The following is a 12640-nucleotide window of genomic DNA, read 5'->3' as shown; positions in this document are numbered from 1 at the left end:
CTGACTTGTTTCAACCCTGCTGGTTCTTTGTCTGTACACACTAGAGAGAAGATGACCTCTGTTTGGAACTAAGGGCCTGATTCAGCATTGAAGGTAAGTGCAATGCTGAATGCAGATTCCCGATTATCAGGAATCTATGCGTGCGCAGAACCTGTTCTGAGCATGTGCAGAATGGGTCCTGAGTGACCCATTCCCAGCCCCTGCTATGCCTCTGCCTGATTGACAGGGTAGTGCGGGGATGGGGACGGCTGCCGTTCCCGGAAACGGGGGCGCGTTGTTCCCATTTTCCGGGAGTGGCAAGACTAGGATCTGCGTCCATGGATGCAGTTTCCTTGCCTTACTCAGCTGGCTGGCACCATCCACCATCACGACTGGTTATCCCAGCCTGCAATGTTGTTTGCAGTGCTGGGTTCGCAAATGCAGCAGGGGGTATCAGACACCTCCTGCTGCATTTGCATATTTGTAAAGACGGAATTGCAAGGCTGCTTGTGTGTGGCTTTGCAATTCCGTCAGCCCCTACATCACATAAATATTCATTACTTACTCATTTTATATTTTTTCTAACATTGTGAAGTCTTTTATTTTTTTTCTCCACTCTGGGAAGTAATCACACTTGGGGGGGGGGTAGCCGGCGGCACATATTTTTCGCAGGTGCGAGGGAGAGATTCGCAGGGGCAGAAGACCTGATTCAGAGCTGGACGCTCTTTGAGAGCACTCGCTCTGAATCAGGGCGTCCCTTTTTTTTTTTTAAAGACGGCCTCATGGCCGCTCGTATAGCTGTGGGTGACCACCCACAGCTTATGCGAGCGGCCAGGTGATGGTTGCGATGGTCAAGACCATTGCGACCATCGGGCTTGCGACGAGACCCTTGTGGTAGGGTCTCGTGGCCGCAAGCCCCACTGGACTTCCTGCTCTAATAGAGCAGGAAGTCCACCTACCGACATCACCAGTGATGTCAGTAGGGCCGCCCACAAATGGCAGGTGTTCCTGCAGGAACGTCTCCGTTTGCCCAGCCACCCCCCCTGTCAATCACCATCGACAGCTGTCCCGCTTTGGTGCGAGACCTGTAGCGATGGAGTGCCCGTCAGTGACCGGGTCTCGCGCATGCACACGCTGGAGCCGGCTCCGGCATGCGCATGCGCAGTGGGGGACCATCGACCTGCTGGCGAGCGCGGTGCGCTCGCGAGCGGGTCTGAATCAGGGCCACAGTTTTCTCACAAGCTCTGTTCCTGAATGCAATAATTAAGTATTCAAATATTAGATTGTGATATTGGGCAAATTTATCATATCCTATCCACGTGTCTTTTAATATGTAATCCTCTGATTTTGTTACAGTATTTCTGCAAAATAATACTTATGTTACTGTCAGTGGCAAACATAGGATTTCTACAGTAGATGGGGTTTTCCAAATGCTTGATTTTAGAGCAAGAGTGGCCAGTCCATGATGAGGGCACAATAGCACTTAAACAGCTTTATTCTGTGGCTGCAGGTGTCGGGCACCCAACAGAGCAATTCGATTGTTGCTCTGTACGGGCATGTACAGCTGCGGGAGCATACATTTCAGCTCACAGCCCCCGGGCTGCGAGCAGGAATGTGCGATAAGTCTGCACTTTGGGTGCCCAAACAGGGGTGTGGGCACCCAAAGCAGGACTTTAGACGGGTTTAGCCGCTTTGGGCGGCTAAACCCTGACTGTTTGGGCGCGACATGCATGGGCGCCCAAGCACAATTGAATATCGCACCCTGATCTCCAGTCACTTTAGACGGGAGTTAGGGTGCGATAAAACAGTTGAATCGCCCCTTATGTGTCATAATTCCAGCGATCACAGTAAGCTATTAAATGCCTGAGCTGAATGTTTTTATTTCAGATGTGGGCACCATTCCAGAGCATTGGAGCAAGTCCGGGAGTCTAGGGGAGCAGCAGAAGAACCTAGCACTGCCCTGGACATATATGTACATAAATTATTACACAGGATAGCGTATTATTATATAGTATTAATAATTAACCCTATTGATGGTCTATAGCACTACACCCCTAACAGTGCATATTTTCTAGATCTCCTAGTTGGGGCACAGGTGTATTTATTACTGGCTGACACATGTTAAAAGATCCACAGGTGGTGCTATCATGCGTGATACTGAGAAGAACAAGCAGCACTAGTAAAATTCTATCATATTACTATATCTATTGTGGTTATGGTGTGAGCTGGAGAAGGGGGTTTCCAGGCAACTGGAAATCCCCCCTGCATTTGCCTATGACTGTATTGTGGTGCTTTCAAGAAAAACATAATATATATATATATATATATATATATATATAGAATAGTTTTTCTTGAAAGCACCATGTATATATATATATATTGTATACAGATGTGTCCTCATACATCTAGCCTCAATATGCCACGCAGCACGACTTGCCTGATATGAGTAAGCCACTAGGTCCCATGCCACTCTGCTAGTGTTGGGCGTCTTTTTTTGCCGATATTGCATCTAAGTTGCAATGTGATGTGACTAGGATGCACTAGCAGACTGTGCTGATTAATTTGATATTTGACAATTATTAGCCCATCAATTCCTGCTGAAAGAAATCAACGGACATTGGGATTTAAATGTCCACAGTGCATGTTCTACCTTTAAACGGTGAGTACCATCTACAGGAAATTTGGTTATGCATGCCCATATGTAAAATGGTAGACACAATATTCTATTCTTTGTAAAACTTTCTGATTATTTGAAAGAAGGAAACCACCATATTACAGAAGCACACTGTTGCTATACAGAACCACCATTGGGTAACAGTGCAAGATCACCAAATGCCTGCTTCCATCTAAAAATCTGTGACCATATAGTTCTCAATTTGATTCTTATTTGTAACACACAGAGGGTACACTAGATAATACATTTATTTTCTCTATATTTCACTTTGAACTCCTGAGTCCACCACTAATCCCAATAAGTTTGGAGAAGTGATGGAACTATTTATTCCTACAATGTTCAATAGAGCCTATGATGCAAGATACATTTGATCGTAATGCCTGGTGGCAAATGTGCAATAGATCTTATATGCTCAGCCATTTGAAAGATGCCTGAGAATAACCTTTTTCTATGTTTAGAGAATACTAAGTTTTAGTATTAGATGGCAGATGCCATCTGCCAAGTAATTGTTACTGTACCTTGTCAATGTATAGTAGAGTATTATCATTTACAGTGCATTGTGCAAGTGAACCTATCCCCTTTTAACCATGGTATAATAGTCCCTGTTCCCTGATTGTTATAGTACAATAGAGTCTGTTCTTTTTTACACTGGACTCACCTCAAATGTTATACACAAGCCTCCATACAGGGTACAGCATAAACTATTCAGTGTTCACCCTTTGAATTAATCAACTACACAATAGAGCTCCTTCCAACAGACCTATCCATGCTACAGTAGCCTGTGAAAAAATAGAGCTCTTTGCCTGGTGGCTTCAGTTCTATATAACTCATAGGGTGCCTTAGAAGACACAAGAGCAAATTGTACAGCATATAGGCCAGGCTAAATTTAGCTCATTATTCTAGACCCTATTCTCTGGTGACCCACTAGACAATAGATCCCATTACTTGATGGTCAATGTACAGTACTGGTAACAATGTAAAATGCAGTCTATTGCCTGATGGCCCAGAGTACAATGCAGGACTTACAGATGAGTATTTCTGCTGCCTGAGCACATATGAAGTGAAATAGGTTCAGCATTGTGCACACTGCCCAAACAATCCTACTCAGGCATGGAGTTGCAACTAATCATATATTAGCAACTACATTTCCCTTTCTCTTTCTCTCCTCTCTTCTTTCTTCCTCAATTGAGCAGAGATAAGTGGAGACATGAAAACCTGGACCCCAACCACTCCATTGTGCATCCCAGACCAATTGCCACCCCTTTGGGAAGTTTTGATTCAAATCCATCTAGTAGTTTTGCCCAGCATACACCAACAGGAGGTCCAACCAGGACCATAACCCACTAAAACCTGCCCAGGATCCAACTGGACCACCTCGCATTGGTTTAATCCCAATTGGCGAAGGGGTGTTCGAATGCATAACCAGACAGACAAACAAACAACAAACAAATAAAGATAGATAATGAATAAAAATTGTTACACTGTAGTATTTTGTTTTAGAAGATACTGTCTGTCTTGTACACATCTTTATGTAGAATTTTAATTGAAATGGTTTTTTTTAATAATATTAGGATGTACCCTTGGTTACACTGTTAGCACTGTAATCTATGGAGGACGGAAACAGTATAGTCACTTTCTTCCCACTAAAAAATGGTAAATTATAATGCCCATTTTTTCTAATTTTAGATTCCTGGTAAATAAACAAGTTAAGTAGGTCCCGTAGCTGTTTTTCTCTATTTGGTACCAAAAGTAAATATGAAATGTTTTAAATTGTGGAAGTCTTACATACACAGAGAAAGGTAAATGACACTACACATGTAATACCAAACTCATTATAGAAACTTAGTTACAAGTGGATGTGATTGTATTCTTACCTTCACATTTGGCCATGTTGGCCATGCTGACACCATGCTGTCATACAGCTGTATGCTTTCCCTCGGAGATAATGAAAGATCTTTTGGAATGCCATATTTCTTCATCTAATATATTATATATTAAACAAGAATTGTCAATGTTTATCCAAGTTTCAGAATATTTCATTAAGTTTTCTATTGTCTCTCATTATCGAGTGACATATTTAATAGATTTCATAAACTTAAATTACTGAATGTAAACCCATGTCCACATGCTTATATTAAATACTGATATCAGATATTGTTTTACATTATTATGTCTAATATGCTTTTACTTCAGAAGACCGTGAAACCAAAAACACTATATGAAATGAACCAAGTTAATATATTGCATACATTTCTGTTAACAAACTTAAAAGTCACATTTTTGGAAACGGTCAGCTATGTAGAAATCTTATTATGCTATGATTATAGCATAATAAACTACATGTTACAGCTTTTAAAATGTATTGGATTTAATTACATGCTCATATTTAACCTCTCAGCACTGTAACTCCAAATATCATGCTTTGTTTATTAGCATAAAACAATAATTTTGAAAAAATTAGTAGAAGAAAAAATTATTTGTGAAAATTGAAATAAGAAGCCACGTGACTTGGGCAAAATAAATTTTAGGTGAGATTGTGCGTTAATCTGCATTTTTATAGAATGCGGAGGACAACTGGAGATCCCAAGAAACTCTTAGGGTGCCAAGCACTAAAAAGTAAGCTACCTAGTACAAACTATCTTTATTAACCTAACTTAGAATAAATAAAAAATAAAAAACATTGGTAATATATTTTTAAAACAGCCTACAAAGTTCAGATTTATTTTTTAACAGCTATTTGTTTAGGTATCTAAACTGCTCTTCGTTAATTGCAGCGCTATGTATCTGTTAGGTCAATAATAGCAAGATAACCCTACACATTTTGCTGGTAAAAGATTAAATGTTAACACTGAACGAGTTAAGTAGCAACATACTATATGTATGACATAATACAGCTAAATATACTTACATGATCTATTGTTAAAGCAGCACATGGATGTAAATGTTCAAAGTTGATTTTGGAATCTTGCACAGAACAAATATTTGTTTCCAGGTCATTGTATCTCTTATCGTGCAGCACTATACAATGGAAACATACATTTAGAACTATTTTAGATATCAAACATGTTTCAGTATTTTAAAGGAACACTAATATGTAACAAAGGCCCTCATTCAGAGCCACTCGCTAGCGGCAGTACGCTCGTTCCGAGCGATGTTCGCACATCTGCGCATGCGTACGGTTTTTAGTACGCATGCGCGAACCAGTCAGTGCGGCCGAAAATCGTTGGTACGCAATATAGCGAGGGCCTGCTATTTTGAGTGACAGAATGAGGCATATGTGGGTGGTAACAGGGGAAGGTGCTTGAAAACGGGGAGTGGAGATCCGAACGCAGGCGTGCTTAAAGGTCAAAACGGGCGTTTTAAGGGAGTGCATAATTAATACAGCAGCGTCATTGACCACGTCACTTGGTTTTTTTTAACTCAGAACTGCTCGCAAAATAGCGGTTGAAAACACCAACCACAAGAATAGCGAGCAGTTCATACGCTGTACGATGTACTCGATTAATCTAATAAATAGCGGACATGACGTATGGTGCGTGCGGCCAGGGGGCGTTTTTATCAAAAAAACGAGCGTATGTTTTGCTCGCTCGTTCAGACTTAGAGGTGGGAACAGACTGCAATTTGTGAACGGATCATTTGAATAGCCACCCCTTGTTTTTGAACGAACGACCACAAATAGCGAACGGCTCTGAATCAGGCCCAATATTACTTACTAAATGTACTTTCCCAGTTTACCATGTATAAGGGCAACATTGTTTTTCTCTGTGCCAGGATCTCTTTATTTCCTTTCAAAGCCTCCTGTTAGTCTTAAGCCTACACACTATGCAATAATCGGGCCGATCAGCCAATTTATGAGTGCTTGGTCTGAGGATCTGAACAGTTCCAATCTGTTATAATCCAGTTCCTAGTCTGATAAACAAGTCTAAAATACCATCTCGCACTTCAGCCTGGCTTTTACCACTGAGACTTGTTCATAACTGCCTCTATCGGTTCCAGCCAATAACTCCAATCATCAGTCCCATCCGATACCACCAATCATAAGTCCCATGCGATACCTCCAATCATCGGTCCCATTAGATATCTCCAATCATCGATTTCATCCGACATCTACAACCAGCTGGATAGCATTCAATCAATTCTTAGACACTCAGGAGCTGCCGCTAGATCCATTCCGATTCCTCCGAATTCTGTTTCTTCAGCGGTACCCCGTCTGCACATTCCTATTCCTTCAAAATTTAATGGGAATCCCAAAAATTGCACGTGTTTCTTGAACCAATGTAAAATTCAGTTTGAGGTCCAACCCAGTACTGTAGTTTTCCTACAAACCATACCATTGTGGCATATATCAACTCCCTAGTATAAGGATCTGCCTTGGGCTGTGTTTCACTTTTATGGGAAAGATCTGATCCCATCCTAATATCTTACAAAGAGTTTGTCACAGCATTCCGCCAAATCTTTTATGAGCCTGGGTGAGTGTCATCTGCATCTTCAGACCTTCTATGTCTACATCAGGGTTCAAATTCTGTAGGCCACTATCTGGTGCAGTTTCAAATATGGGCAACAGAGCTCTCTTGGAATGATGGAGCATTCTATGCAGCCTTTTGGAATGGCTTATCGGACAAAATTAAAGATGTCCTTGTTACCTGTGATCTTCCAGACAAGTTAGATGACTTGATCTCTCTGTGCACCAGGATGAACTTACGTTTTAAAGAGTGAGCTATTGAGAGAGGGGGATATGTTCATTCTAAACCTTGGGCAACAGTCAGTTTCTCCTCCAAAAGAGGAACCGATGCAAATCAACCATTCTCAGGAAGAACACCAAAGACGAGAGTATGAGAATCTCTGTTTATACTGTGCTGCTGCTTCTCATCAACTCAACAATTGTCCCAAGCATCCTGGAAACTTCTGCTCCTACTGTAACTCAGCACAGAGAGACTAAGTTAGGAGTAGTTCATTCCTCTCCAAAGAAAAGTGATTGCATTCTCTTACATTCTCAACAAATAGCCAAGCGCTTCAAGCAAGTATCTGCTCTGTTGGATTCAGGTGCAGCTGGCAACTTTATCACATCTGAATTAGTCCAGTGATGGGCACTACCAACTGAGAGTCTGCTTCATCCTACCTAACTCACAGTGGTTGATGGAAGCCGCATCCTAGGGGGTACAATTACCCTTCAGACTCAACCTCTGCCAGTCAAGATGGGTGTTTCTTGTCATACCCAGGGCTTCTTCGCATTCCATAGTTCTGAGCTTGACCTGGCTCTGTCTGCATAATCCTCAAATTGACTGGAGAACCTCACAAATTACCATCTTCCTGCTTTTTATCTTCAAAAGTTTATTCCAGTATGGTCTGCAGTACCGTCTCAACCAGATACTCCTCTTCCTTTTCAAGAATTCACTGATGTCTTCAGTAAAGCTGGTGCTGATGTACTTCCCTCTCACCGTATATGGGATTGTCCAATTGATTTAATACCTGGGAAATCTCCTCCCAGAGGGTGAACTTATCACTTCCAGAAACAAAATCCATGACCGATTATATCCAAGATATATTGGGAAAAGCATTCATCTGCCCTTCCACCTCTCCTGCTGGTGCGGACTTCTTATTTGTCAAAAAAAAGATGGAGGTTTGCGCCCCTGCATAGACTACAAGGGACTGAATCACCATTAAAAACTGCTATTCCTCCCTCAGATTACAGAGCTTGTTTACAGAGTCAGTGGAGCCACTATCTTCACCAAATTCAACTTGCGAGGAGCATATAATCTCACATGAGTTCGGGAAGGAAACAAGTGGAAGACCGCGTTTAACACCTGCAACAGTCACTACAAGTAACTTGTTATGCCCTTATGTCTCAGCAATGCTCTTGCAGAATTCCAGCACTATGTCAATGAGATCTTCCATGAGCTGTTGTACAAACATGTTGTTGTCTATCTTGATGGTATTCTCATATTCGCCAATGATCTGGAGGAACACCACTGGCAAGTAAAGGAGGTTCTGACACATCTCCAATCATATTTACTGCAAATTGGAGAAGTGTGTCTTTGAAGTGAAGTCTGTTCCCTTCCTGGGATATATCATTTCAGGTTCTGGTCTCAAAATGGATTCAGAAAAGCTCCAAGCAATTCAGGAGTGGCCGCTTCCTAACTCTCTCAAGACTGTTCTGCGCTTCCTTGTGTTTGCAAACTACTATTGTAAATTCCACCATCATTACACCTATTACCGCTCTCACACGGAAAGGTGTCAATCTGTCCTGATGGTCAGAGGAAGCAATTGAAGCCTTCCAAAAAACCAAACAGAAGTTTACTTCAGCTCCTGTTCTTCATCAACCTGATGTCACACAGCCATTCATCTTGGAAGTAGACTACTCCACCCCTGTGGGTTTTTCTCCTGGAATTTCACTCCGGCTGAGTGCAGCTACTCTATTGGGGATCAAGAACTTCTCACTATAAAGATAGCCTTGGAAGAGTGGAGCTATCTTTTGGAAAGAGCTGTACATCCCATTTCCATTCTGACAGACCACAAAAACCTTTTATACCTTAAGACAGCCCATTGTCTGAATCCGAGGCAAGACAGATAAGGGGTCCCTTCTTCTCATGCTTCAACTTCAAATTGTCTTTTCATCCAGAGGTCCAGAACCGAAAGTCTCATACCCTCTCTCGCTCCATGGGGCAGAAAAATGGGACTACTTCCATTGAAAAGTATCTCATCATCGATCCGGTGACCTTCTCTGCATTCGGGGTAGAATCCTCACCACCTTTTGGGAAATATCTTATCAAGCCCGCATTACGCAAGAAACTGCTACAATGGGCTCATTCCCAATTCTCAAGTCATGCAGGCATACAAAAAAACTTAATCTCCAGATCTTTCTGGTGGCCCTCTCTCAGAAAAGATACCAAAGACTTTATTGCCTCTTGTGATAAGTGCACCCAGCATAAAGTGCTTTGTCTCCAGCTGGGCAGTTACTTCCTATTTCTGTTTCAAATCAACCGTGGACACATGTCGATTGACTTCATTACTGATCTTCTGGTTTCAAACAAATTCAACACCATCTGGGTGGTAGTTGACCGGTTCACCAAGATGACTCACTTCATACCCTACACCGGTCAGTTGGCTCAGTTATTCATACAAGAAATTTTCAGACTCCATGGACTACCTCTCTAAATAATCTCAGACCTGGAGTCATTTCTTCATTTATATGTATCATTCTCTCAGGACAACTGGGCAGAGCTGCATCCTTGAATTTTGTCACAACAATCAGTACCATTCTTCATCTGGTTCCATGCCCTTTTACGCCACCTACCGTATGGCCTTCACCCTCAAGTTCCTGAGTTTCAGCCTCTTCCTGCCTCACAGGTTCCAGATGCTGACCGCACATTGCAGCACTTTTCCAAGATTTGTGAAGAGATCCACTCCTCCCTTGTGAGTACTTCTAAGTTGTACAAAAAGTTCGTTGACAGGAAAAGGAGAGCAGTTCCCAGTGTCAAGCAAAGAGATCAAGTTTGGCTCTCTGCACGAAATCTGTGGTTAATAGTTCCATTCCATGAAATTTTCACCCCACTAAATTGGGCCATTCGCCATCGAGTGTGTACTCAACCCAGTTTCATTCAAACTCAAGCTACCTACCTTCCCAAGGATACCAAATTCCTTCCATATTTCTTTACTGAAACCACTCATACTTAACCAGTTTCATTTTGCACTTCCAAAGGCACCCAAAGTTCAGACTCATCATGGAGATGAATAAGAAGTGGCAAAGATTCTGGATGCTAGAATCCATTCGATGTCTTGAATACTTGATCAACTGATAGGGCTATGGCCTAGAAGAATGTTCCTGGACTTTTGCCTCTGATGTCCATGCTCCTCAGTTGATCCAAGCGTACCGTGCCAAGTTTCTACAAAAGCCGAGGAAATGTCCTGGGGTCACCCATAAAGGGGGGCTGTCATGCTTTAGACCCTAAAAACCACCTTCTTAACTCTCCAGTTTCTGTCCAGGCTAGCGATGAGGTCTGCTCGCATTGTGCATCACTTCCAGATAGCACAGAGGTCCGTTGACATTGCTCCTGGTTTTTTGCTGAGGTCTGTCTGTGCTTCTCCTGCCCCATCTGTTCAGTGTCCCATCACTGAGCATGGATATGTCTCTCTGCAGCCCCTTGCTCACAGAATGTCTCCCCAGGATGATGGTACACAAACTGCACACCAGAGTTCCTTCCAAAACCACAGTATGGATGAAGCCATGTTGGACTCTGGGCCTGATTCAGAGCCGAACGCTCTGACAGAGCGCGCGCTCTGAATCAGGGTCGGCCCTCTGTTTTTTTCGAGAGGCCTCCAGGCCGCTCGCATAGCTGTGGGTGACCACCCAAAGCTATAGCGAGCGGCCATGATGACCATCATGACCATCGGGCTTGCGAAGAGACCCTTGTGGTAGGGTCTCGTTGCCGCAAGCCCAAGAGTGCTTTTGGCTCTAACAGAGCTGAAAGCACTCCCACTGACATCACTTGTGATGTCAGTGGGGCCGGCCCCAGACGGTAGGCGTTCCCTCCGTCTGGGCAGCCACGCCCCCGGCCCACCCACCAAAGGGGGCATGCTGTCACTCAACATCGACAGCACGCCCCCTTTGGTACGAGACCCAGAGCGACGGTTTGCCCTTCGCTATCAGGGTCTCGCGCATGCGCACGACGGAGCCGGCTCCATCGTGCACATGCGCACTGGGCCACCATCGACCGGCTTGCGAGCGCCTAGTGCTCGCGAGCGGGTCTGAATCAGGCCCTCTGTCACCTGATGCTCTTCCTCCACTCAGAGCACTGCACCCAGACCCACTAATCGCAGCATCAAATCCCTGGGCATCCACCTCTATAAATTCAATTTCCTGACTGGCCCACATTGCCAGTACAACGTTGCTTCTGCTGAAGTTACAGTTCTGTGCTGAGCTCCCAGGTACTCTGTATCTAAACAATTCCAGTAAGTTATAATCCAGTTCTTAGTCTGATAAATAAGTCTAAAATACCATCTCGCACTTCAGTCTGGTTTTTACCTCTGAGACTTGTTCATAACTGCCTCTATCGGTTCCTGCCAATACCTCCAATCATCGGTCCCATCCGATACCACCAATCATGTCCCATCCGATACCTCCAATCATCGGTTCCATAAGATATCTCCAATCATCAATTTCATCCAACATCTTCAAACATCGGTCCCATCCGATACATTCAAACCTGATCGAGAACTTCATCTCATCATCATCAGTCCCAAACCAATCCAGAAACCTCAATTCATCATCATCGGTCTCAAATCAATTCAGAACTTCAAATCATCACCGTCGGTCTCAAACCGATTCAGAAATGTAATCCACCACCATCGGTCTCAAACCGATCCAGCTCTTTAGTCCAGCATAATCGGTATCATTCCGGTCCTAGTCAACAACCCAGCATCATCGGTCCCAATCTGATTTTGCTCATCTTCAGTTTTCATTCCAACCTGCTGTTTAATAAAGACACTGCATTTCTGTCCTCGCCTTCGGGCCCATCATCCTCTACAGTTTTTCTAACTCCTTCAGCCTCCCATGCCTGTTCTGACCAGCTCCAACCCTCAGGTGTGACAGAACTGACCTGTTGCACAATGAAATTGTGTATGAAATCTCGATTATCTTTCTGATTTTTCTGCTGATAGTGCATTTAAAAACATCACTTTTAAGACAATCTTAGGACAGTTAATCACTCAGATTGGAACAATAAATTACTAGTGTGTACACTTGAAATCTGATGTTCTCAAGATCGCTTAATCACTGATAAAATTGTAAAATTGATCGGATTGTGATTGAAATTGTGCAGTTGTGTTCCTAACATAAGTCATATATAGTAACAAGGGTTAAGATTTGATATTTTTGAAGGCATAGAAAGCCAGATTAACAAAAAAAAATAGTGAGTAGACAGAGGGCAGACTGACACAATCCCATAGGTATCATTGTAGCCTCTTTATGCAAATAGTAAATAACAAAAA

At 43.0% G+C, this 12640-nt stretch overlaps 1 protein-coding gene across 1 annotated transcript in view; it reads right to left on the bottom strand.

The window, feature by feature from the left end:
* The window catches only part of DDX60 (DExD/H-box helicase 60), a 379348-nt gene that overhangs the window by 179192 nt on the left and 187516 nt on the right, over window positions 1-12640 (bottom strand). Inside the window, exons 22-23 of the mRNA XM_088450288.1 lie at window positions 5562-5671; window positions 4528-4632 (exon numbers count right to left, since the gene is read on the bottom strand). Coding sequence (XP_088306414.1) covers window positions 4528-4632; window positions 5562-5671 — 215 coding nt within the window. The remainder of the gene's footprint in view (window positions 1-4527; window positions 4633-5561; window positions 5672-12640) is intronic.

The sequence above is a fragment of the Taudactylus pleione genome, unplaced genomic scaffold (genome assembly GCF_031769625.1).
Source record: "Taudactylus pleione unplaced genomic scaffold, aTauple2 ptg000513l, whole genome shotgun sequence".
In the NCBI taxonomy this organism is placed as follows: domain Eukaryota; kingdom Metazoa; phylum Chordata; class Amphibia; order Anura; family Myobatrachidae; genus Taudactylus; species Taudactylus pleione.
This window is presented reverse-complemented; position numbering and strand designations above follow the sequence as displayed.